This window comes from Paroedura picta, chromosome 4 (genome assembly GCF_049243985.1).
Source record: "Paroedura picta isolate Pp20150507F chromosome 4, Ppicta_v3.0, whole genome shotgun sequence".
NCBI classification, from domain to species: Eukaryota; Metazoa; Chordata; class Lepidosauria; order Squamata; family Gekkonidae; genus Paroedura; species Paroedura picta.
Genome location: NC_135372.1, coordinates 97,259,359 through 97,285,463, shown reverse-complemented (window position 1 = coordinate 97,285,463; position 26,105 = coordinate 97,259,359). Strand labels below are relative to the sequence as shown.

Genomic DNA, 26,105 nt, shown 5'->3' with positions numbered 1-26,105 from the left:
CTACACTCACTGAAGTAATTAGTAAAACATTAGTAAAGAATGGGATTAAATGTCTGACATCACAACTTGTTCTAGAACTATTCAGTCTGGCTTCAAGATCTCCAAGTATGCAGTGCCTCCAGGGCACAGGAAACTAGTGGAAATACAACAGGAGCAACATTATAAGATGGACCCTGAGGAGATGGATTATAGAGATGGAGAAGAGAAGCAAAAAACTAATAAATGGGTTTTGGAATGTATTTTCAGAATTACAGAATATCTGTTTAAGAATCTGCATTGTACAGATTCAGAGTGGCTCAGGTTGAAAGAAGATTAATTCAGAGAAATTCTACATAAAGTGCAAAGCTGTACAGACTGAACAAAGCAAAACTAAGTCTGTAAACCAAGTAATCAGTTTTTTATTAGTAGTAAAGGCCCTGGGGCTTCCCCATGGTGCTTTTGATATACAAGGCACGTACATTTTGCCAGTTTTTCTTGAACAAAGACACAAGGAAATTGATAGCCAAGTGTATGTTGTACACTATGCCATTTTCACATAACCGACAGCTACAGCCAGGCACCGTACCTGAAAAGAGAAAAATGCATACTCATTTAATCTAGCCTTCTACCATAAAAAATGATCACAAATACTAGTACATCATTACCTATTATATCAACAAGGAAAGACTAAACAACTGGCTCTAGATAGGCATCTTCATGGTTCCATTTCTCAAACTGTGGGCCATGAATCCCTTAAGGAGCCACAAGTCCTTTGCAAGGATAGAGGCTGAGACTTTCTCACACCCATGTGGCTAGCCTGACAACAAAACCTTCTAAGCTTTCTAGGAAAGGAGGCAAGGATTCTCTGTCTCAAGAGTCAGAACTGGACAGGAAGCATCTTGCTATCTCTTACTCATCAAGTACTAATATTGATTAGAACATGAGTTTTGAATTGTGGCCCTATAGAACAATCTACTTTTCAAGAAACAACATTGCAGGTAATACAATCCACTCTTCTTAAACTTACTTTTCAAAGAGCAGCTGATATGCTTCTCAATGTATCTTCAGAGGATTATAGAGGACAGAGCCAACCACAAGTCATTACTGTGCCATGCTCTTTGAAAGGAGCATATGTCATAAACCCTTGAGGGAACAGCAACAACAGGGAGGTTTATGGAAATTTCAAAATCAAAATGGGGGTCCCTGGGTTTCTCATATTCTACATAGTTAGATTTGGAACGCAGATCATTCTCTCAACAAATATCTACCACCATAGTTCTCTTAAAGAACCCCTGCAAATATACCTATCTTTAAACCACTCCTGTGGAGCTAAGGGGTAAAGGGGAGGAGAAGAGGCAGGCGGAGTCCATGATAAAAACTCGGAGCGGCTCCTGATTGGCCCCTCCTAGTGTCACTCCAGGGCCAAGTGCGGCTCCCCATTGGCCCAGTCGCCGCGCCAAGGGAAGAGGTTTCCCCACAGGTAAGTCCACCATCTGGGGTCCCTTCTCGCTGGGTGAAAATGCGGTGACCCTGCTCCTTTCCCGCCGGCCACGCAGCCAAGGACGGGCCACGCAGCTAAGGCCGGGGAGGGGGGCTGTAGGAAAGGAGCAGGGCCATCGTATCTTCGACGCAGCGGCCCTGCTCCTTTCCCCACCCATGAGCCACGGCCCATGGGCGGGGAAGGCAGCCACGTGTTGCCGGGGACACGAGGCCTTTGCCGCGGCGTGAAGACCGGGCCTGCTGCATCCCCAACTCGCCGGCCATGGTCTTCTCCCTGCACTGAGCACCGCCCACTGTGGGGGGGGGGGCGGGGAGCGCGGCATGCCCGGCCACATGACTGCCAGGCCCCAGGAAGCCTTCGCCCTGCCTCTCAACATCTATGTCACCAAATCCTGGACTGTATGCCAAATTTTCATACTGTTCACTTACAAAGTAAACTAAGCAGATCTATTCCAGACACTAAAAAAGTATGCATTGAGAAGGTGGTAGAGCCCAAAGTGCAGTATAATTTTAATTTATGTAAGAAGCCATTTCTCATGGTACTTCATAAGTATTAGATCTTTAATATTTAACCTCATAAGCGATTACAAGACAGAATGTTTACTTTTTTATAACTGCTTACGTTTTGGAGGAAAACACCAATTTTAAAATATACTAAATCAGACGGATTGAAGTTACCTAATTTGTTTAAGAATGGTCATTAAAAGCAAGCACACCAAATATACTCAGGTGAAGAATGCAATTAGTAAGTCTGAAAGCTATATTTCTAAGTAAATTAATTGGAATTAAACTGTTAATAAACTTTCCTAGCACACTCCTAGCAACTCTGTCTTTTATACTGGCACTGTAGTGCTTTTCTCACCTTTGCTCACCCAGTTTCTTCACTAGTTTTTTGTTCTTATTGAGTTTCTTCAGAGCCTCTAAGTCCATGTGAGGGATGTCCATTGCTTTGGCCTCATCACAGTGCTGCTAGTCCCCCAGAAAACAGACTGAGAATTTAGGCCGGGGAGCAGACTTGAGCCTGAGAAGGAGAAGGCAAAAATCACAAATGCACAAACATCTGCTCTGCAGCAATACAAATATGCAAGGAAAACTCAAACCATGACTGAAACCCCTTACCATGTCCATCAGTCACACCCTGGATTATTAATATGGTTGATGGGGTTTCACAAGAGCAATATACCACGCCCACCCATATAGTCATGCCCACTTTCAAGTAGGAAACCTGAACCACCCAGTCTCTAAACTGCATTTGTAAGCTATAATGTATTCATAATATGTAAGTGACAGAAAGACGAACACTGAAGACTCAGCTGGATCAGAATAGCTCCAGACCTGACAGTGCCAGTGTGGATCATAGTTTTTCAGACTGGTCTGAAGTTCCACAGTTTCCAAAAACTGAACAAAACAGAGAGAAGTTTTATTTTATTTTGCAGCAAAACTCAGTTGAGAGAACAAATGCCACAAGACAAGCAGCTGGAAAAAAGTATGGCATCGGCACTCAGCACAAAATCTCTCGTTTGCAGACACAAAGATGCCAAAGTCTTCGTACTTGCGTGGTTTTGCCTGACTTCCCTGAAGAACTTCTCGTACTGCTTCATACAGAGTGTCGCGAGAAATTTTACTGCTGTGGATTTGAAAAGCATACACATTAGTCAGGCATGCAGTTTCCCTATGCATTTATCAAGACCAATATTTAAAATTATTTTCCCACAAACTACAAGATCACTTTCCTTCAACTTTTATCCCAGCTAGTGAAAACATACTTCTTATAAATTGTAGGCAGCAGCTAAAGCCCATTTCATCCAGAATGAGACATATGCAGTCACAAAGCAAGGATCTTACTCAGGGATGCAGGGATGAGCTCAGACAACTGAGAGCACGTGGAGAGAGCTACTGGGGAGAGTTGCTGCTGACCAGGTGAGGCTATTGTGCTGCCTGGGTGAGGTGATTGCTGGGTAATTGTTGGGAGGATTAAAAAGGGCTGCTCCTCGCCAGAGGCAGAGCTCAGACAACTGAGAGCACGTGGAGAGAGCTACTGGGGAGAGTTGCTGCTGACCAGGTGAGGCTATTGTGCTGCCTGGGTGAGGTGATTGCTGGGTAATCGTTGGGAGGATTAAAAAGGGCTGCTCCTCGCCAGAGGCGCGAGCCGAAGGGCGAGAGACAAAGGGCTCTTGGCCTGTGGCTCTTAGCCTGGAGTTCTTGGCCGAGCAATTAGAATCAGTAGATTATATCAGTAGATTATATTTCCCTAGTACTTCCACTGCCTAGACATTACAATGGACCTCCAGGACACTCATCCCATCATCTGCAGTGAGTGTGACATGATTGCCTTCCTCCCAGAAGACAAGATGGACTACAGCTGCCCCAAGTGTAAGCTGGTAAGACTTTTGGAGGAAAAGATTAGGGGATTAGAAAACAGAATTATTACACTGACCCAAAGTAAGAAAGGGGAGGAGTTCATAGACCAGAGCTCTGCAACTCAGAATAAAAAGAATACAACCAGTCCTGAAGAGGATAAGGAGACTGACCACAATAGGGAGCCTCTGCAGACAGTTCAGAAAAAGACTTAACGGCAAAGAGCGAGACAGTTCTCGGGGCCCTTGGAGCTCCAGAATAGATTTCAGGCCCTTGCAGAGGAAGTGCAAGGGTCAACAAGGGAAGAGGTCCCAAAACAAAGTCTAAGACAAAGGGAAGAGGCCACGGGGACAGAAGGAAATGGAGTTGAGAAGAAAAAAAAAAGGAGAGTACTGGTAATTGGAGACTCCCTGCTAAGAGGAATGGATCGCCATGTGGCTGGGCCCGACCCCCTAACCCGAGAGGTGTGTTGCTTGCCAGGGGCGAAAATTAAAGATGTTTCAGAACGGCTGCCCAAACTCCTCAAATCTACGGATCGCTACCCATTTATGATGGTCCATGTGGGAACGAATGACATGTCCCTGAATACCATCACTCCTATTAAAAAAGACTATCAAGATCTGGGGAGGAAGCTCAAGTAAATGGGAGCACAAGTGGTATTCTCTTCAATCTTGCCTGTCAAGGGAAGAGGAATGCGTCGGGAGAGGAAGATAATGGAGGTGAATCACTGGCTGCGTAGTTGGTGCCAGCAGGAGAGATTTGGTTTCTGGGACCATGGGATAGGCTTTCTTGAGGAAGGCCTACTAGCACCTGATGGACTGCACTTATCGAAACTGGGGAAGAATGTGTTTGGCAGGAACCTGGGGAGATTCATCAGGAGAGCTTTAAACTAAAGCCACTAGGGGAAGGAGATGATCAACATAGGGAGTGTATGGAAGGAAAACTATCGGAGGCAGCCCAACCAGCAAGGCCAGCTCATAGGGAACCAAAAGTAAAAGGATTCAGATGTCCTTATACTAATGCCCGAAGCATGGGCAATAAAAAGGAAGAGCTGGAACTTCTCATGCTGATGGAAAGGTATGATCTAGTAGGCATCACAGAAACTTGGTGGAATGATTCTCATGACTGGAATGTAATGGTGGATGGATATGAACTGTTCAGAAAAAACAGAATAGATCGAAGAGGTGGAGGAGTGGCACTGTATGTGAGGAAAGGACTTACCTGTCAGGAAATTCTAGTGAAGGAGAGCATATCTACAGTGGAAAGCATCTGGGTGAAAATAAGCGAGGGGAAAACAAACAGTGTGGTGGTTGGTGTCTGCTAACCAACCGCCTGACCAACGAGAGGATGTGGATGCTGCACTTTGTGAGCAGCTTGAGAAAATATCCAAGCGGCAGGACCTTGTCATCATGGGTGACTTCAATTTCCCAGATGTGTGCTGGGAAACAAACTCTGCGAAGCGTCCTCAGTCATGTAACTTTCTGACCTGCCTGGCTGACAATTTCATTTATCAAATGGTAGATGAACCCACAAGATGTTCAGCCATACTGGACTTAATACTGACAAACAGGCAAGAGTTGGTGGATGAGGTGAAGGAGGTGGGGACCCTAGGGGGAAGTGACCATGTCCTCATAGAATTCCTTTTGAGATGGGGAGCCAAGGAAGCTTGTAGCCAGACACGGATGTTGGATTTTTCAGTTATGTGAGGAGCAAACGTAAAGGAGGCAATAGGCCCACTGTTGGGTGCGGATGGACAACTCTAACGGAAGATGCAGAGAAAGCAGAAAGGCTTAGTGCCTATTTTACATCTGTTTTTTCCCACAGGTCAAAGTGTTTAGGCACATCTAGAGATGGCCGTAGCCAAAGGATAGTGTCTGGGTGGCAGGTTAACATGGATAGAGAGGTTGTCGAAAGGCATTTAGCTGCACTGGATGAGTTCAAATCCCCTGGTCCGGATGAAATGCACCCGAGAGTACTCAAAGAACTTTCCAGAGAACTTGTACAGCCCTTGTCCATCATCTTCGGAACCTCTTTAAGGACTGGAGATGTCCCGGAGGACTGGAAGAGAGCAAACGTTATTCCGATCTTCAAAAAAGGGAGGAAGGATGACCCGGGAAACTACAGACCAGTGAGTCTGACCTCTGTTGTGGGGAAGATAATGGAGCTGATATTAAAGGGAGCAATCTGCAAACATCTGGAGGACAATTTGGTGATCCAAGGAAGTCAGCATGGATTTGTCTCCAACAGGTCCTGTCAGACCAACCTAGTTTCCTTTTTTGACCAAGTAACAGGTTTGCTGGACCGGGGAAATTCGATTGATGACATTTATTGGATTTTAGTAAAGCTTTTGACAAGGTTCCCCATGATGTTCTGATAGATAAGTTGAAGGACTGCAATCTGGATTTTCAGATAGTTAGGTGGATAGGGAATTGGTTAGAGAACCGCACTCAAAGAGTTGTTGTCAATGGTGTTTTATCAGACTGGAGAGAGGTGAGTAGCGGTGTACCTCAGGGCTCGGTGCTCGGCCCGGTACTTTTTAACATATTTATTAGTGATCTAGATGAGGGGGTGGAGGGACTACTCATCAAGTTTGCAGATGACACCAAATTGGGAGGACTGGCAAATACTCCGGAAGATAGAGACAGAGTTCAGCGAGATCTGAACACAATGGAAAAATGGGCAAATGAGAACAAGATGCAATTTAATAAAGATAAATGTAAAGTTCTGCATCTGGGTCAGAAAAATGAAAAGCATGCCTACTGGATGGGGGATACGCTTCTAGGTAACACTGTGTGTGAACGAGACCTTGGGGTACTTGTGGATTGTAAACTAAACATGAGCAGGCAGTGTGATGCAGCGGTAAAAAAGGCAAATGCCATTTTGTGCTGTATCAACAGGGGCATCACATCAAAATCACTAGATGTCATAGTCCCATTGTATACGGCACTGGTCAGACCACACCTGGAGTACTGTGTGCAGTTCTGGAGGCCTCACTTCAAGAAGGACGTAGATAAAATTGAAAGGGTACAAAGGAGAGCGATGAAGATGATCTGGGGCCAAGGGACCAAGCCCTATGAAGATAGATTGAGAGACTTGGGAATGTTCAACCTGGAGAAAAGGAGGTTGAGAGGGGACATGATAGCCCTCTTTAAGTATTTGAAAGGTTGTCACTTGGAGGAGGGCAGGATGCTGTTTCTGTTGGCTGCAGAGGAGAGGACATGCAGTAATGTACAACGATATAGGCTAGATATCAGGAAAAAAATTTTCACAGTCAGAGTAGTTCAGCAGTGGAATAGGCTGCCTAAGGAGGTGGTGAGCTCCCCCTCACTGGCAATCTTCAAGCAAAGGTTGGATACACTTTTCTTGGATGCTTTAGGATGCTTAGGGCTAATCCTGCGTTGAGCAGGAGGTTGGACTAGATGGCCTGTATGGCCCCTTCCTACTCTATGATTCTATGATTCTATGATGTAACAAATGTAACAAATGACAAGTGTAGTAGTATTTTCAGGGCTACACATCAGGAAAAGCAGGGGAAGACTAAAAGGGGGGGAATATGTGTGCGTAGGAAATGCTATAGTCAAGAATTTACATCAGAATGTTTGTGGACATTTCAGAAAAAGGGAGAAGAGTTATGCTTCTTTTGGCAGTAATAAAGACCTTGCTACATTAAACCAACAGTTCTGGCAACAATTTCCTACATCTGGGATCCTATTTCAGACAATAAGGAACTCAGTCCTGTATGACAAAAACCTCAGAGAAACAGAAATACACTTTCAATAAACACTTAATATTCCAAAAGCCATGTTAACAACTTTTATTAAGAACAAACACAAATTGTGCTTATATTCTCACAAACTTCCCAACAGATTGAATGTTTAAAGGAGTGAAGAGAGAAAAGGTGATTTTGTCCATTATCTTGGTCCTCTGTCTGCTTTCTGTGTAGATTGCCAGGTGAATTTGAGTAACTAGTATTAATATGTATCTTTGACTGCTGGGAGGGTGGGGGGAGGAGATAAAGCATTTTAGAACTGCAAGTGTGAAAACCCTTGATCAAATGACTAACATTAGAAGTGGTTCCTTAGAAGGCTAAGATCATCAATAGTTTCATCAAAAGTGAAGATAAATTATCAGAAACCGAACGCGGTAACATTATTTCAGTCTTTGGGGGAAGGGAGCAATAAACCCCATAAGCACAATATTTTCTCTGCGAAGTCAAAACACCTTATCGTAAATATCGCACTTCGTTTCACACACTTGAAAAGCTATCTGGGTTGCCACTCCAGCTTCCTTCGGGAAACTAAAAAGACAAAATCAACCGGGAATTAAAAGACGGACTGGAAAGCGCTGGAACAAATACGTACTCCAGCCGTGGATTTCCACACCGGGACAGAAGGGCACGTCCAGGCAGCCGTAGGCAGACCGCAGACTGGCTCTCTACGAGGGCTCATCCCTGCCGCCCTTCGGGCGGAGACGTAGCGAAACCCATCTCGGGAGGGAGAGCGCGCGAAAGACAAACGCCACCTGGCCAGCAGCACATAGCTCAAGTCGGCCTTTCTTCACCCGCGGAAAAAGAGCTCTCTTCTCTTCTCCTCCGGTCTCGCGGGAAAGGAAGTCCCTGAACTCGCGAGACATGTGACAGCACTACTGTGGGGCTGTCTTAGAGGAGGCACAATAAGGTAAAGGTAAAGGTATCCCCTGTGCAAGCACCGAGTCATGTCTGACCCTTGGGGTGACGCCCTCCAGCGTTTTCATGGCAGACTCAATACGGGGTGGTTTGCCAGTGCCTTCCCCAGTCATTACCGTTTACCCCCCAGCAAGCTGGGTACTCATTTTACCGACCTCGGAAGGATGGAAGGCTGAGTCAACCTTGAGCCGGCTGCTGGGATCGAACTCCCAGGCCTCATGGGCAAAGCTTTCAGACAGCTGCCTTACCACTCTGCGCCACAAGAGGCTCATGGAGGCACAATAGGCGGTGCTAATAGGCTTAAAAGCAACCCGGGGTTGAGGTGGCGCGCTGCTTAAGTAGCAGGAGCGAACCGCTGGAAATTACGGACATTGTCAACTGACAGCTGTGTTCGAGAGCCTTGCCTTAAGTCTGGGGGGCTCAAGTGACCGTGCGCGCGCTCTTGATAAGACATGTTGATTCTTAAGTGCTTAATAGTCACACCGAGAAACGTCACTGTTTCCGAAAGTGATGTACCCTTATCTTGAAGGCCCTCTAATCGAGCACCATCAATTTAGTATCAGGATAAAAACATCATAATATATGTTACAAAACTCTGCTGTTATTGAAAGTGTTGTTTCCACTAGTGCTTAAAAACCTAAAATTGCACATTTCAACAAACCGTATAAGCGGGATACTATTAAAATAATCTAGGCTAACCAGTGGATAAAGTGTTTGTTTAGAATCTGGGGGCGAGACAGGTTCAAATCCCCACTGCTTGCTAGATAACCTCAGTCCAGTCACCCAGCCCAGCTACCTGATAGGATTGTTATGAGGGTATGAATTGTTTCTAATATTTCCAAAAACAATAATATAGTATTAAACCTTAAAGTAAAGATCAGCTTGAAAATGTTGGGTCCTCATTTCCTGCTGCCTTCAACTTTTCCTAGTACTGGAAAAGTCTTTTCCAGTGTCTTTTGCCTTCTCGTGACATGACAAAGTACAATAGCCTCAGTTTAGTATTTTTAACTTCTAGGAAGAATGCAGGCTTCATTTGACCTAGACCCCACTTATTTGTCTTTCTGGTACCACATTTCAAAGAAATCAACTTTCTGTCAGCTACTTTCATTGTCCAACTTTCACAGCCATATACAGTACTTGGGAATACTATGGCATGCATTAACTTGATCGAGGTCACTAGTGACACATCCTCTAAGGATCTTTTCTAGCAACTATGGCTGCCCTTCCCAGTTTCAGATCAGGAAAACAGTGCAGGGAGGATATGTAAGCTGCCTCTTTTTATAGCCTGAAATCAAATTTCCTTGGGCATTGTGTAAAGTAGAGTTGGCAACTATGAGTTTGGAAATTCCTGGAGATTTGGAAGTGGAATCTGAAGAGGGACCTCAACAAGATATAATGCCATAAGATTCCATCCTCTATGCAACCATTTTCTTTAGGGGAACTGATATTTCATCTGGATATAGGGTTGCCAGTTCTGGGTTGGAAAACACCTGGGTTTTTCAGGGGCTGGAGAGATTGAGGAGGAAGTGATTTTGGGAAGTGGCAAGATCTCAATGGGATATATTGCAGCCATTTTTCTCCTGGGGAACTGATCTCAGTTCTAATTCTGGGAAATCTCCAGACCCCACCACTTGGAGACTGGCACCCCGATCTGGATGTCAGTTGTAAACTGCCTGAGCCTCAGGGGAGGGCGGTATACAAATACAAAAATAAATAAAAATCTGGGTGATCTCAAGGTTCCATCTGGAAGTTGGCAACCCTACTTGAAATGAAACAAATTTTTAAAAGTTTATTTATCAAGGACATCTGAGAAGCACAGAACTTCAAAACATATATGTCCATACCCCTGGATATAACAAAATGCTATCAGTCAAGAACAGCAAGTTTCAGGTAAAGAAATCACACTTGCATCTGAGAGCACTGGTCCCTTACTATGTGGTAAATGTTGAAGTAGGTGGGATTTATCACCCTGAAAACCTGTCATACACCTGTGGTTGCAGTATACTGGATCTTGTTTCCAAGAAGCAGGTCTGATGTGTCAGTTAGCAACCCCCCCCCCCCCACACACACACACACAAAATATTATGCCTGATTATGCTCGACTCAGTGCAACACCTTTCTAAAGGTCCTTTGAACAGCACAGATCAATTAGCATTTTTCAGGCATTTTTCTCTTACTATCTTTGAATACATTACTCTATTACAATGGAGAAAAAAATCACATGCCATATTCAGCTTTCAAAATATTTAACCTGAGCCTTGTATGCCAAATGGTATCTTTTTAATTTATATTGAAAATGAAGCATTTTAGAACCATGTGTAAAATGTTTTTCTTTGATCCACTTATTAACTCATCACCAATATATCTAATTTTCAATGTGGCCCACCTGTGGACAGTTAATTTTGGAAACTGGCTACAGAGAGACAAGTTACAAAGAAAAGCTCCGGAGACATCTTTCTAAAAGATACATTGGGAAAGACAGGTTTGCATCATCTCTCTGCAATGGAATCTACCTAATGGGAAATAATGATCCAAGTGGCTTTTGGTCCTCACTGTGACTATGGAGGAGTGCCAGGAGGACAGAAATAGTAGGGTAGAGATTATAGGGAAAATAATGTGCTTCCTACAAGTCCTTGAAATTCCTCACCCTACAATTGGGCTCAGTCCACTGGACGCCACCACACAAGTGGCATAATTTTCCTGGATAGAGAGCTGCTGGAGGATGGAAGAGGACAAGCTGAAGATAAGGAGGCAGCTAAAAGTAGGTTGGCTGATGAATGGGGAAAAAGAGAAGCATGAAGAGCAGAGATGCTTATGAGGGATTTCAAGAAAGGAAAAGAGGAAAATGAGATCCTCACCCCAGTATCCTTGCAAGTCCCCCAATTATTTATTCTATTTTGCATTCCTTGACTGTGTTTGACCAGTCCTTTTCTGACGAATATAGAACCTTGTTTATTTCTAGTTTTATCATTACATTTCAGAGGTTTTATGAATTGCCTCATGTACCAGCCCTGAAAGCTAACACCACTTATGGATTGCTAAGATGTAATATGTCTTGATTTTTGACAGTCACATAATGATGACTAAAAGTTTCAGATCTAAGCTGCACCACTGGGATATCACCAATACTCAAATTAACCCTTTTGAACTCTAGTTGGACTTGAGCTTACTGGGAAAGGATGAGGAAGGCAGCTATCTGCTGTTCTGCTTCTCCTCTATACACTTAGTGAAGTGGAAAGTATCACATTTCCTGTCCCAGCCCATTTCCCACAATTAGTTGAAGCTAGCACAGTCCTTCTCTGAATGTACAACCATAATTAAGCAAACCCTGGAGAAGGATACAGTCTAATTACAAATAAAACTGCATTTAAAAATCTACCCTGTATTACAGCAATTCAAGAAAATACTGACATCCGATTGAGCCATATAAATACTAAAAGTATTCCAAGTTGCAAATTTATTAAGGCATACAAGTTCAAGGGGCCAGTCAAAAATTCAAAAGTTACAGGCCACATTTTATTCCTCAGTGTCTGAAAGGGTCTTCAGTTGTTTCTGCCACCAGTATTGAAGAAGAGCTATCCAGTACAGAAAAGGCATTCAAGTCTGTTTCTCATCTGGGTGTTACTTGTTTTAGTGCAAGTTGAAGAGATTTCTTTAAGATTGTTTCGTTGAGGTCTAGAACACCAGATAAACGATACTGGTGTACTAAAGTAATCTAAAAAGAAAAATAGAGTGTAAACTATTTAACTCCTGTTTGTGCAAACAACTCTTAGTCACTGTTACATTTTCACAGTGCATTCCTACATAGTTACTCCAGTTTAAGTCCACTGAAGTTAATGGTCTTAGACTAGAGTCATTCTGCATAGAATCATAGAGTTGGAAGGGGCCATACAGGCCATCTAGTCCAATCCCCTGCTCAATGCAGGATCAGCCCTAAGCATCCTAAAGCATCCAAGAAAAGTGTGTATCCAACCTTTGCTTGAAGACTGCCAGTGAGGGGGAGCTCACCACCTCCTTAGGCAGCCTATTCCACGGCTGAACTACTTTGTGAAAATTTTTTTCCTGATATCTAGCCTATATCATTGTACTTGTATTTTAAACCCATTACTGCGTGTCCTCTCCTCTGCAGCCAACAGAAACAGCATCCTGCCCTCCTCCAAGTGACAATCTTTCAAATACTTAAAGAGGGCTATCATATCACCTCTCAACCTCCTTTTCTCCAGGCTGAACATTCCCAAGTCCCTCAGCCTATCTTCATGGGGCTTGGTCCCTTGGCCCCAGATCATCTTCATCGCTCTCCTCTGTACCCTTTCAATTTTATCTACGTCCTTCTTGAAGTGAGGCCTCCAGAACTGCACACAGTACTCCAGGTGTGGTCTGACCAGTGCCGTATACAATGGGACTATGACATCTTGTGATTTTGATGTGATGCCCCTGTTGATACAGCCCAAAATGGCATTCGCCTTTTTTACCGCTGCATCACACTGCCTGCTCATGTTTAGTTTACAATCCACAAATACCCCAAGGTCTCGTTCACACACAGTGTTACCTAGAAGCATATCCCCCATCCAGTAGGCATGTTTTTCATTTTTCTGACCCAGATGCAGAACTTTACAGAACTTTATAGGATTGCAGTCTTCTAACGCATGGTGTTATTTTGCCAGTTATCATACACTCTTGGATTGTTAAGATCAAGTATAAAAATAAATTTTATATCATCAACCTATCTGGGCCATTTCTGCCTTACTGCTCTCTCTAACTTGATGTAGTGGTTAAGAGCAGCAGTATCTAATATGGAGAACCAGGTTGGATTCCCCACTCCTCTGTATGCAGCCAGCTGGGTGACTTTGGGCTTGTCACAGTCCTGATAGTGCTGTTCTCACAGAGCAGTCCTCAGAGTTCTCTCAGCCTTACCTATCTAACAGGATGTCTGTTGTGAGGAGAGGAAGGGTAAGCCGTTTGAGACTTCTTCAGGCAATAAAAAGCAGGGAGACACAACAGAGACCCAAACATATAGGAACATGATAATATGGTAAAAGATTTCTGGGCCTAAGAATGTCCAAGCTTCATATTCAAAACTATCTGAAAATCTGCATCATGCCACAGATACTAACAGAATGCTTAGCATGTCCAATGATAATTAAGGCCTCATGGCTTTCTTACATATGATGTGATAAACTTAAGGAAACACCACAGCACATTATAAGTATTGAAACAGGTCAATGAGATAGAATGGCTCTATGGAGGCCTACAAGGGTATAACAGACAAGCCCGCTTCCATCTCTCCCTGCAAACATCAAATAGAGAAGATAGAATGCTGGAAGAAGGGCTGGCATACTGTGGGGGCAAAAGGTGTAGGTCAGTGGTAATGTCTGTGAACTAGGGATTGTTACCAGCCCACCCCGCGACCCCCAGGTACAGTTACATTTACTCACACTGCTTTGGTATTTGGTCAACAGAGTAAGAACCAGCTTTGCATAATTCATTGACTTGGCAAACCCTTGTACCATCTGGCAAACATTTGAAACCAACAAGTTGAAGAGCTCAGCAGACAACTCCACCTGACAAGAGAAGAAAGCAAAAGAGGTTAGGAAGAAGATCACCTGAAACACTAACTGCCCCAGTGTTCATTCCAGTTACTTAAATAGTAATTGCTAAACTGACAAATAGTCAAATTAGCACCAGGTACTCAGCCAAAGGCCTCACTGGACACAGGAGGAAGACTATATTTCAGCCTGTAACTAGATTAGCACTGTTTTATGATGATGCTGTCCTTGATACTTTATACCTTCAGAAAGACTCTGATTGTGCTGTCATGAGAAGACACAAGAATTTGCTATTACCAGACCTGATGACACACACGTTTTTGGAGAACAAGCTTTCATATCGATGGCTAACCATTCAACCAATGCATTCCTCTGAGTACAAAGGAAAACTTAAGTGCATATACCTACCTGTCTTTCCAGCAAGGAATGCACAACTGGGAGGAGATCTTCAGACCATCGCATTTCTACAATCTGGCTGTGGAGTATGATAGCAAGCAGCAAAACAAAATGATGGAGAGAGGATCAAAATTGTGTTAGGGACTGACTTCTGCCAGTTACCCAGACTCTACATGATTCATGTTTACCAATGCTGAAAAAGTGTCAATGTCAATTTCTACAGATAAATGGCTACAGGCAATGCAAGAAACTTTAAGAAAATAGCTTTTCAAAGTAAGGTAAAGTACACAGACTCAATTTCAAGAAGTGCCACATTTTTAGTACTTTTTAGCGCATGGTTTTAGAATAAAATGTAGAGAAGAATATGAAAATTATTTGTTCATTTATTATAGCTGCTATAGGTACAGTGGCAATAAAGGTGAAAATAAAGATAAAAAATAACTAACAGCAATTATGTGATATGGAGGAGGTTATGATTCAGCCTGTAATAAGGAGTCACAGAAAGGTTCTTACTACACTTCACAATGTAAAAAGGAAGAAAACACAATTCCAAAATAGTCTGATACCAGCCTATCAGATGTGTTCCAGAATGTTGGTCAAATATACTTTTTAATAATGCAATTTCTATATTTCATTTAATTTTATACATAAATATTTACCTGAATACCAGTCTCACATATTCAGGTTCCAAACACTCCTCAATTATCTTGCACACTAGTTTCATTTGCTCAAGACCTGATAAAAGCAAAAACAAGAAAAATCATATTTTGCTTTAATAGAAAGGACCTACAACCACATTACTACAAAAATAACCCAAAGAAATAAAGTTAATTAAAGTTAAAGTTGTTCCATGTTGCTTGTTGTTTCACTTTATTCATTACTAGGAAAAGAGCCCACTGTAAACGAAATACAATGGGCGCTAGAATGTGGGGGAGAGGGAGGGACAGGTCAGCACGCGGAAAGGAAGGGCACCTTAGTGAGGAGGCGTCATCGAGGGCAGGCGGCGGCGGCGGCGGGGTGTCCTCGGCTCCTTGGCGTCGGCCATATTGAGTTGCGGGCGGGTCTTGTAGAGCTCCGACTGGGGGTGGGCTCACACGGGCGGCGGGCTGACGCTTCACGCCTCCGACGCACCAGGCCAGCGGCAAAGGGAGGGCTGGGGCTGGGAATCGGAGGGACCTATCGGCAGGCGCTGCGCGCCTGCCGATTGGTCCCTCCGATTGTCCGTCCGGAGGAAGGGTCCAATCCGGACCCTTCCTCATCACGGACACATCCCGCCCTAGAACCCCTCGGCCATTTATTTAGTCCGTGGCGCCCGTGGTGCCACGGGCGGTTTAAAGATTGTTAATCTAAGTTATCTGTACTGTTTCGAGGAGGGTGGTATACTTATATAACAAACAAACAAATAAATAAGAACACATATGAGAGACCAAAGTGTATTAGCAAAACTAATGAATTTGCCTTTCCCTGGAGCCTCCAAAATTGAAGGAATCAAGGTGCAACAGACTGGGCGAGCATATTTCGAGCAGAACATCACCAGGGCCATTGCCAGAGGCCACGAGGCTGGTTCAGTCAGCTTGAGAACCTGTAGGCCAGAAAGAGAACATTGTGTGGTATGTTGTCATACCAAGTCCTGTGGCCCAAACTTAAATGCTTAAAAATGAACTTTTGACCATCTTAAGGTATAATTCATTGACCCATTTGAGTGGTGTTTCATTCCTGTTTGAAGTCACTTGTCTGCAAAAATCTATAATGGTTGCAGGTTTGTTAAGACCCTACTTGGGGTCATAAGCACTAAGATGTAAATATATGCAATGTATTATGTATTTTAAAGAGCCTCTTGTGGCGCAGAGTGGTAAGACAGCCGTCTGAAAGCTTTGCCCATGAGGCTGGGAGTTCAATCCCAGCAGCCGGCTCAAGGTTGACTCAGCCTTCCATGCTTCCGAGGTTGGTAAAATGAGTTCCCAGCTTGCTGGGGGGTGAACAGTAATGACTGGGGAAGGCACTGGCAAACCACCCCGTATTGAGTCTGCCAAGAAAACGCTAGAGGGCGTCACCCCAAGGGTCAGACATGACTCGGTGCTTGCACAGGAGATACCTTTACCTTTATTGTGTATTTTCAAAAGTACTAGAGGTATTATATTACATTTTACAAATGTGCCCTCTGAGGTTACATAAAGGATTTATTTAGTTTTAACTCTTTTGTATCGATATAGCAACCAGTTTGCAATACTTATCTATTATCATTATTATTATTAGAATAAATTTAAATAACTAATGATTTTTTAAATTCAGTAATTTGGATTAGCCTTTTTCTTAGTGATTTAAATTTAGGTGATCTATCCTGCCAAAGGTCACTCAGAGGGCTTCATGGCACAATGAGGATTTGAACCCCAATCCAATAATGTAACCACTACAGCGCACCAACTTTTATTGTTTTCTGTAAGATGCATGTAACAGTGTCCCAATAATGTTTTAAAAATGAAAATTAGCTACCGAAGGCTGTAAGCAGCAGTAGAAGAACAGGGGTAGCATAGGAGAGGGTCTTTTTCCTGCTGATAATTTTTCATAAAAATTATTCCCTTCCCAGTACAAGTACCCATATATTTTTCTGCATAGATATACAAATCAACAGAAGGTGGAAAGACAGAGAAACTATTTTAACTGGAAGAACATTCAGAGGTCAAAATGTTAAGGAGAATACTATACACATCTCCTATGTAATGTAATATTCCCTTTGGGGTCTCACATCTCCAAATTAAAAATGTCATTCTTTCTCAGTGATATGATGTAGGATGAAACAAAATACATAAACTTTATGTAATTGTAACTTGAGGAGATTCATAGCTCTTGTTAAAGCAGGAGATCTAGGTAGATACGAAAGGAGATTTTTAAAAATAAATATTTTAAGATAGTCAGTCTTCATCACAGAAACAACTGGAGAAAATCCTTCATCTATAAGATAACAATATACAAAAAACAAGCCTCAGGGATTTCTGCTAAAGTGGAGGATGTTAGTTTGGTTATTGTGAGGTTCAGATGCTCCATACATACCCGAGGTAGAAAGAGTTTTCCAGCAAGTATTGTTGCATAACTATAGCTAAGATCAGGAGACATCGCCACCAACCAAGTACAGAACTGCAAAAGCTCATTTTCTGGACATTCTGAGAGCTGCAATAATGAGCAGAGACCTTCTAGCTAAAAAGAAGAAAATAACACATCTGCCTTACTGACAGGCCATTTTTCAAACATCACCACTATTCATCACCATTACGGACTCAGTTAAAAATGGGAATCAGGCTTAGCTGAAGTTTGTTTAATTAAGCCTAGGGATGGGAATGTGCATATTTTCTTAGGAGCAAGCCTCCAGTAAGACTTATTTTCAAGTAAACAGGTACAGATTGGGCTCTAAATTGCTTAAATGTAAATAAATGCTTTTTGTTTCACTAACCTGGTTTGGGGTACACTCATTCAGGACCTGAAGCTCAGGAGGGGCAGTCCCATCAAAATGCTAAAGGAAGGGATCAAAAAAGTTCAGAGGCTTTATACAATGAAAGAAGATGTGATCACAAAAATTGACCAAAGAACAAAGCCATTATAATGAGCTTTATGCTATTTGAAATTCTAACTCGTTTGAGTGCTTCTAATGGCACCGTACAAAAGAGAGTCTTTAAAAACCCAACTGAACAGAACTTCAGGGCATTTAACAACTAAGAGTACCAAGCCATCTGCCCAAAGTAGAAACGCAGTAATACTTACATCATACTGCATGGTCAAAAGTTCCTTGAATTTGGGGATATGTTCCTTAAAAACAAGGAGTGGGAAAGATCAGTTACATGATGTCAGAGCTATAATCCTCAAACCACTGTAAAAGAAGCAGGCTGAAGAAAAGCAGTCTGTAAAAACACACCCTAAAATTTGAAACTGACACTGAGATGGCCTACAATTCTGTTTCCAGAATAGGGCAGAGGCAGATTAAAAATGCATCGGAAAGGACTCTTGACCCTTGGAGAACTCACCAGCATAAATGCATCTAAACTTGGCAAGCTACACAGACCCCTACCAAAACTGGTCATGGTTCTTGACCCATGGAAAGAGGTTTATGTCAGTGTTGGTTGCAATACCAGTTTGACTTAAGATACACTATTGATTAAAGGCTTGCCTTTGCCACATTGTGACATTGTATACCTCCTCCCCCAACTTTCAACATTTTGGACACTTTATATCTCATATTGTTTATCATAGCTAGAAAGGTGTCGCATCACCTAAAATGTGAAAGCTTTTTTTCAATCATGCTACCTATTTCTGAGCCAAACTAAAGCAATTCCACTGTTTGCTCTCCCTTCCACTTCCCATTCTGCAGACAGACTCACAAAGTTGGAAGGGGGAATACAAGCTAACAAGTCAAATCTCCTGTTCAATGCAGGATCAGCCTAAAACATCCATGATAAATATCTGTCCGGCCACTGCATGAAGACCACTAGGGAGGGGGAGTTCACCATCTCTTTAGGCCGCTGATTCCATTGCTGAACTATTTGGACTGTGAATTTCCCCCCCTGATATCTAGCCAATATTATTCTACGTGTAGTTTAAACCCATTACTGCGGGTCCTATCCTCTGCTGCCAACAGGAACTGCTCCCTGTCCTCCTTTAGGTGACAATCTTTCAAATACTCAAAGACAGCAATCATGTCCCCTCTCAACCTCCTCTTCTCCAGGCTGAACATTCCCAAGTCCCTCAGCCTGTCCACATAGAACTTGATCCCCAGGCCCTAGATTATCCTCATCACTCTCCTCTGCATCCTTTCAATTTTGTCCCCATCCTTTTTGAAGTGAGGCCTCCAGAACTATACACAGTACTCCAGTTGTAGTCTGACCAATGCACTATAAAGCAGGATGACATCTTGCGATTTTGATGCGATGTCTCTGTTGATACAGTCCAAGAATGCATTCACCTTTTTTACTGCCACATCACACTGTCTGCTCATATTTAGTTTACGGTCCACAAGTACCCCTAGATCTCATTTACACACACTGCTACCCAAAAGTATATCTGCTATCCAGTATGCATGCTTCTCATTTTTTACCCAGATGTAGAACTCTATACTTTACCTTATTGAACGGCATCTTGTTCTTATTTGCCCGCTTTTCCAGCATGTTCGGAACTCACTGAACTCTATCTTCTGGGTTGTTTGCTACTCGTCCCAGTTTGGTGTCTACAAATTTAATGAGGAGTCCCTCCAACCCCTCAACCAGATCATTGATAAGAATGTTGAAAAGTACTGGAGCCAGTATGGATCCCTGTGGCACCCCTCTCCAGTGGATTATTAATATTAAAGGGCTCCAGTATTGTCTAGTGGCTATTAACAAAGGAAAAAGGAAACATTCAGGGCCTCACTGGCAAGGAAGACTATATTCCATATACTTATACTGCCAATTTACTGATAAAAGAAATAAATTCGGAAAATCTAAAAGATCTTAATACCTTGATATAATTGGGGACCTCTGCTGCAGCGTCCATTTGGGAATCCTGACTAGCCCCTCTCATTTCTACTGTTTCTTCCTTTTGAGAACTTTGATAAATCTTGTTGATTTGACTGTGAACATCGTCATTTCCAGAAGACTCCATCATGAGTTCATTTCCTGTTCCAGCTGTCCCAGTTCCCTGCCACACAACGTGTTGCTTGAAATGTTCTGAATCTGATTCATCAACTTCCAGTCGGGCCCTTTTTCTCTGCCTCTCATCTTCAGGGCTTATAGCATCCTTGCTTACTTTCTTGATTTTCCCAGTCTGAGATGTACAGGGGTGGGCAGTTTCATCCACAGTTAAACAGGGATCTTTCTGTTTAACATACCAGGTTATTCTTCCCCCTAAACCAGGAGTGTTGCCATGAGGGGCCATAACCTTCTGACACAGATCTTTCAGTTGTTGCTGGCAAGCATCTGTTAGTTGTACTGGAGTAAAGGAGCTCTTCTCCTGAAGATCCATTTGTAGTAAATCCTTCATTCTCTGCACCCAAAGGTCTGAGCTGGGCTCCTGCTTAGAGATCTCAAGCAGACGGACAAGTAAGTCTTTTGGCACTACGGATTTTACCATAAGCAGCAAGGAAAAAAGATTCCTTTGGCACAAGACAGGAAGCAGCAGCAATAATGGTTTCCTGAAAGGATGACATGGAAGAAGGAACACAGAAGCTCAGTACTACCAAGGTAAGGGGCTGACTCATGATAAACAATCCCTCATGTAACTTGTTGTATACTTCAGAACTACATACTGTAGGAAACACAGACTGCTGCTCCAAACAATAATCTTGTATCAAGTAGTCCCCTTCCTAAGACATTTAGCTATTTACTCTTGGTTCTGATGACATGTTTCCCCCACATACGCATGTCAGTATGCTGGTAGTGATAGGTGGTGGGTGGAACATTCACATCATCATGACGTCACAACACCAGATTTTAAATTAACACATGAAGCTGCCTGATACTGAATCATCTAGCCCAGGATTGTAACTGGCAGCAGCTCTCCAAGGTCTCGGGCAGAGATCTTTCCCAGTACTGCAACCTCTTCTAACTGAAGATACTAGGGACTGAACCTAAGCTCTTCTACGTGTGGATGCGTCCTCTACCACTGAATTATGACCCTTTCTTTTAATGTTACTATACATTCAAATGGAAAATTCAATATGGGGATGCAATTTCAGCTATCATCCTGTTTCGTATGACATGTTTGTCCTCCAAGGCCTCTTAACTGCATATAAACATTATAAAAAGATGGCATCCAGCCCTCAATCCTGGAGAAAAATGTCCTATCCTTTTAATAGAGCCTTAACAGGGTGATGCTATTTACCTCCATGCCACGAAAAGCTTCCATTGCCATTTTCACTTATTAAACCTCTATTAGAAGGAAAGCACATTTTTTCTTCAAGGCAACCAGCACCTCTAGTTCATGCTTTTCAGACCAGGTTACACACACAGAATTCATAAGAGTATTCAGGTTACAATTTCCTGATATCCAGAAAGTATACGTGTTCTCAGTATGTCTACAGAAATAGCCAGAAACTCATCTTTCACAATACCTATTGTCTGCTCAAATGAACAAGGAATGAAGACATACCTCAAGGAAATCCTTTTCCCTCAGCTCCCTATATCATCACTGGCATATAACATGTATTGCAGAATTAGGTTTAAGAACAAAATAACACCAGCATGTAAAGGAGACTGTATTCAAAATGTTTTAAATGGGGATTGGAGCAACTCACAAGCTGAGGGTCTTCTCAGGGCCTTGTAGCACAGGCTCCAGAGCACACAACTTCTCTGTGAAGTCCTGCCAATCAAAGCCTTGCCTTGGATCTTCCCCACACCCAGACCGTTGAAGTGTTCGCAGGGCAGCCAAGACAGCCTCAGGCCCAGACATCAAAGTGCAGAGAAGGAGGCGGGAAGATTTATCAAATCGCTGTAGCAAAGGCACTGAATGGCCATCCATGTTGGTGGCACTGCTGGTCAAGTTCAAAGGGAAATATGAATGCAAAATAATAAATATCAAATAAATTGACTATAGAGTTGGAATATACATAAAAAGAAGCACCTTTGTTATCTGCCCTAAATGCCCAGTATCCCAAAGAGAACCATGCTTCCTACTTCCAGATACTAGCCATGTTTTCTTTGCAATATAAAAATGCACCTTATATCTCCTTATGCCCCCCGCAGGGTACTTCGCTCTGCGGGTAAGAATTTGCTGATGATCCCAGGAGGCCAGGGCCTTTTCGGTCCTGGCCCCTACCTGGTGGAACGAGCTCCCTGAAGAGCTGCGGGCCCTGTCGGAGCTCTCTGAGTTCCGCAGAGCCTGCAAAACGGAGCTCTTCCGCCAGGCGTTTGTCTAAGGCCGGGTGATGGCCCGGGGCTAAGATCGGACCCCTCTCCCCGGAGGGGGGAGGCCAGTACTAGACTGACCTGGTTCCCCAGATTGTTCCACCCTATGCCCAATTATCCATCCGTTCCCTTCTGCTCATCCAGTGGGCCTTTTTTAATCGCCATCATTGTGACTCAGTCATTATTTTAATGGGGTTTTAATGGGGAATTTTAATGGTTAATATATTGTATTTGTATTAAAACATTGTGAACCGCCGCGAGCCGGTTTCCGAGAGCGGCGGTCATACAAATCAAATAAATAAATAAATAAATAAATATGTGCTCAAAAATAACTTTCTTCTTATATATTCAATGGCTGAATACATTCATGTGAGTAGCCCTGTTAGTATGAAATAATAGAACAAATTCTGAGTCCAGTAAGACCAACGAAGTTTAATTCTGGGCATAAGTTTTCATGGGCAAACACTACACCAAACGATAAATGGAAACAAATCTGACATCAAGAATCACAAAACGAAGAAATCTGTAGAACATTTCAACCTCCCAGGGCATTCAGTGGGGGACCTCAAAGTAGCTGCTTTATTGCAAAGGAATTTCATAATCAGACTAAAACAAGAGATTGCTGAATTAAAAGTTATCACAACACTCAGGACAACAGAATTCCCAGGCCTTAACAGAGATATTGGGTTCTTAGAACCATTTTGGTGTTGTTGTTAAGAGTGGCAGCCTCTAATCTGGAGAACAGGGTTTGATTCCCCACTCCTAAACATGCAGCTAACTGGGTGACCTTGGGCTAGTCACAGTTCTCTCAGAGCTGTCTCAGATTCACCTACTTCACAGGGTGTCTGTTGTGGGAAGAAGGGTAGGCCATTGCAAATTGCTTTGAAGATTTTTTTGGTAGTAAAAAGTGGAGTACCAAAACAGCTTATCTCATTACACAATGCATGTCACTCAGTTATCACTTATACCCTGGATTAAACTTTGTTGGTCTTAAAGGTGCCACAGGACCCAAACTTAATCCTCACATCTTTTGTTTGGATGCTACTTGCTGCTGTTCACAGACTTTACTGCATTATTCCAATGTTAGCACTAATTATGCATCCTGACTCTAATTAGCCCTTCCTGGGAACTAACCCTCTCCCAATATATACAATCCTATATGTAAAGCTTAATGAAATCTCTTTTAATATATCTGAGGAAGTGTGCATCTACAAATGCTAAATTTCTCAGTTCTTGCTTATGCCCAGAATTGAACTTTGATAGTCTTGGAAGTGTAACTAGACACAACCTTAGATTCAAGCAGGTAGCCGTGTTGGCCTGAAGCAGAACAAATTTTGAGTCCAGTAGCACCTTTAAGACCAACAAAGTTTCGGTCAAACTAAGTTTGGTCTCAAGCTCAGTTCTAAATTCTGATTGTTTACTTTTGTACTAGTATGCTAATTGTCTGCCATTCACAGGTCTTAATGACTGCTTTAATACAACGGACAGCGTAGAACTGCTGCTTTGTTGTGTGAGGCCTGGGGCCAGTCCCGCGGAAACGCTATGCCGGGTCCGAGCCTCAGAGCGAACACAGCCCAGCCGAGGCATCCCCCCCGGTTGGTGCCTAACCAATTTAGAGTTCCCTTCACAGAGCCACGGGCTACATCCCTGCACAAACGGCCGTCAGTCCACTTAAGGCCTGGGGACTTACGAGTCATCGTGGCTGCACTCCTGATACTAGCACGGCGCGCAAAGAGAGTAAGCGCTCTGGGCCTTCTTTCTGAGTAATCCCCCGGTAGTTTCGGTTGCAGCCCTATCCTGAGGGGCCTGAGTAGGCTTGCTTCTGAAAAGGCGTGCAAGAGACACACCGACATTACCTTGTGGGCAGCCGAAGGCCTCTTTCCGGGTCCCCCTTGCCTGGCAGCGCTAACGTGGAAGCATTCCGCCGGTCGGCTTCCTCCCTCCCGCCTTTTGCTTTCCTTCTGGGACAGCCATCCAATCCGGGAGAAAGGGGGCGGCGCAAGAGGCGTCACTCGCCACTCAGCGCGCAACTTCCTGTCCGACCAACGAAGAGCTTTGCAGAACGCAGCGCGATTTCTGGCTCGTAAACTTGCCCCGCGGTATCCTACGCATGATCCCTCGAGGGTCTCGTCGAGTTCTCCAGCATTTCTTAGGACGTGTATTTAGGATCGCAGCCTTCGTTTTCGGAAAACCATGATCTACTAGGCTGCTAGTGCAGCAGAACCTAGGGCAACTCGTCCAAGTTACAAGAGCGATGGGAGCGAGAATGCTAAACTTATAGCAAGATCTGAAGTACTACTTCCGACAAGGTTGCTTGGGACTGATCCGCGGCGAATGAGACGGCGAGGTTTAAGAGGTCTGTTCAGAGGCCAGCAGAACAGCCAGGCTAGAATTCAACTACGGGGGGGGGGGGGGGATGCAACGGGTTTTCAGCAGAATTCCCCGGAAAACTTCAGCGCACTGAGGTACAGGCGACTCAGCCTTTAAGAATGACGGGATGTTTCAGATCCTCCGAGTGGAGTACTCGAGAGGAGGTTTGATCGGCATTTAGAGACAAAATGAGAAATGGGACAATTGGCCTATATATGCGTTTGTATAATAACATCAGAAGCTGTCAAGCTAAGATGGAGCTGTGAAAATTCGAGCTAATTTTTTTCTTTAAAATGTTTATATCCTACCGTTTTTGAATAATACAAATGAACAGATTTAGAAAGCAACCTTATGCAAGTCTGCTGAATAAAGCTTGCTCCTAGGAAAGCATTGTTAGGATTGTACTATTCAGGGGCTTACTACAAAACCCTGATCAAGTTAACCTTGGATATAACATCTATGGAGAACTGTTGTTTGGAGAAGATAACTCTATATGAGTAGCCCTGTTAGTCTGCAAAGTAAAACCGAAGTCCAGTGGTAACTTAGTGTCTAGCAAATTTTATTTCAGGGCAAGCTTTCCACACCGATTGAGCTCTGCTCAAAACAAATCAAGTTGACAATAAGACAAGTGAAAAAGTAGAGAAGCACACTGCTGAGAAGATTAAAATAAATCATTACCTTAACTGCGTTGGGGGGAGGTGACAGGAAATGCCTGCCCAAGCCCTGCAGAGTAGTTTGCTGGGCTGTTTCTGGCATTGGGAGGGTGACGGAGTGGATGTCACATCTAGAGGGAGTCTCTGGATAATGTCACCTCTGGTGATGTGCTTTCTTGGGGGGCATGGGAGGTATGATTTCTTGAAGCCTGACAAATATTTCAGGGGTTTCTCAATGGTCAAAAGGTTGAGAAAAGCTGATTTGAGGGAGGGGCCATGGCTGTACGGAAGTGCATCATTGGACATAGAAGGCACCAGGTTCAGCCCTTGGCCTTTCCACCTAAAATGATCAAGTAGGACATGATGGAGACCTCTGGCTGAGACCCTGGAGAGCCACTGCTAGTCTGAATAAACAATACGGATTTGATTGATGGACTGATTCACTATAAGGCCTGATATAAGTGGTCTTATAAGGCAGGTTCATGTGTGATTTTTTGAGACCAAAAAAGAAGCCTATCATAATTGACTGAAGTAATTGTGTCTTTATCATTGTCAGAAGATGTCATTAGTTTCTGACTTAAGGGCAATATTACTGGCAAGTACTATTAAAGCTAGAAATCATGGAATAACTTGTTCACAAATGCTCTGGAGTTAGCGGTAATAGATGACATAGGCAGGTGACACCAAATTTACCCCAAAAAAGTTTTTAAAAATTCAAGTTTGCAAAGAAACAGTCTCTCCAAACTTGGCTGGA

The 26,105-nt window shown here is 43.3% G+C and overlaps 1 protein-coding gene across 14 annotated transcripts; it reads right to left on the bottom strand.

Annotated features, from left to right (window-relative positions):
* Positions 1-370: 370 nt before the first annotated feature.
* FANCE (FA complementation group E) lies at positions 371-24,668 on the bottom strand. 14 transcript variants are annotated; one of them, XM_077334541.1, is made up of 16 exons: positions 24,185-24,666; positions 21,719-21,955; positions 19,945-20,617; positions 18,220-18,264; positions 17,912-17,971; positions 17,515-17,658; positions 15,922-16,045; positions 15,123-15,198; positions 14,476-14,542; positions 13,957-14,082; positions 8,199-12,236; positions 3,032-3,106; positions 2,815-2,877; positions 2,342-2,500; positions 1,007-1,122; positions 371-565 (listed from the first exon to the last, which is right to left on the bottom strand). In XM_077334541.1, exons 2-11 carry the CDS (start codon positions 21,940-21,942, stop codon positions 12,132-12,134), a joined length of 1,644 nt encoding a protein of 547 aa, XP_077190656.1. In that variant the 5' UTR covers positions 21,943-21,955; positions 24,185-24,666; the 3' UTR covers positions 371-565; positions 1,007-1,122; positions 2,342-2,500; positions 2,815-2,877; positions 3,032-3,106; positions 8,199-12,131. The 14 variants fall into 14 exon arrangements, with proteins under 14 accessions (XP_077190656.1, XP_077190652.1, XP_077190653.1 ...); XM_077334537.1 differs by having other exon boundaries at positions 2,815-3,106; XM_077334538.1 differs by having other exon boundaries at positions 2,342-2,877.
* Between the last annotated feature and the right edge of the window lie 1,437 nt (positions 24,669-26,105).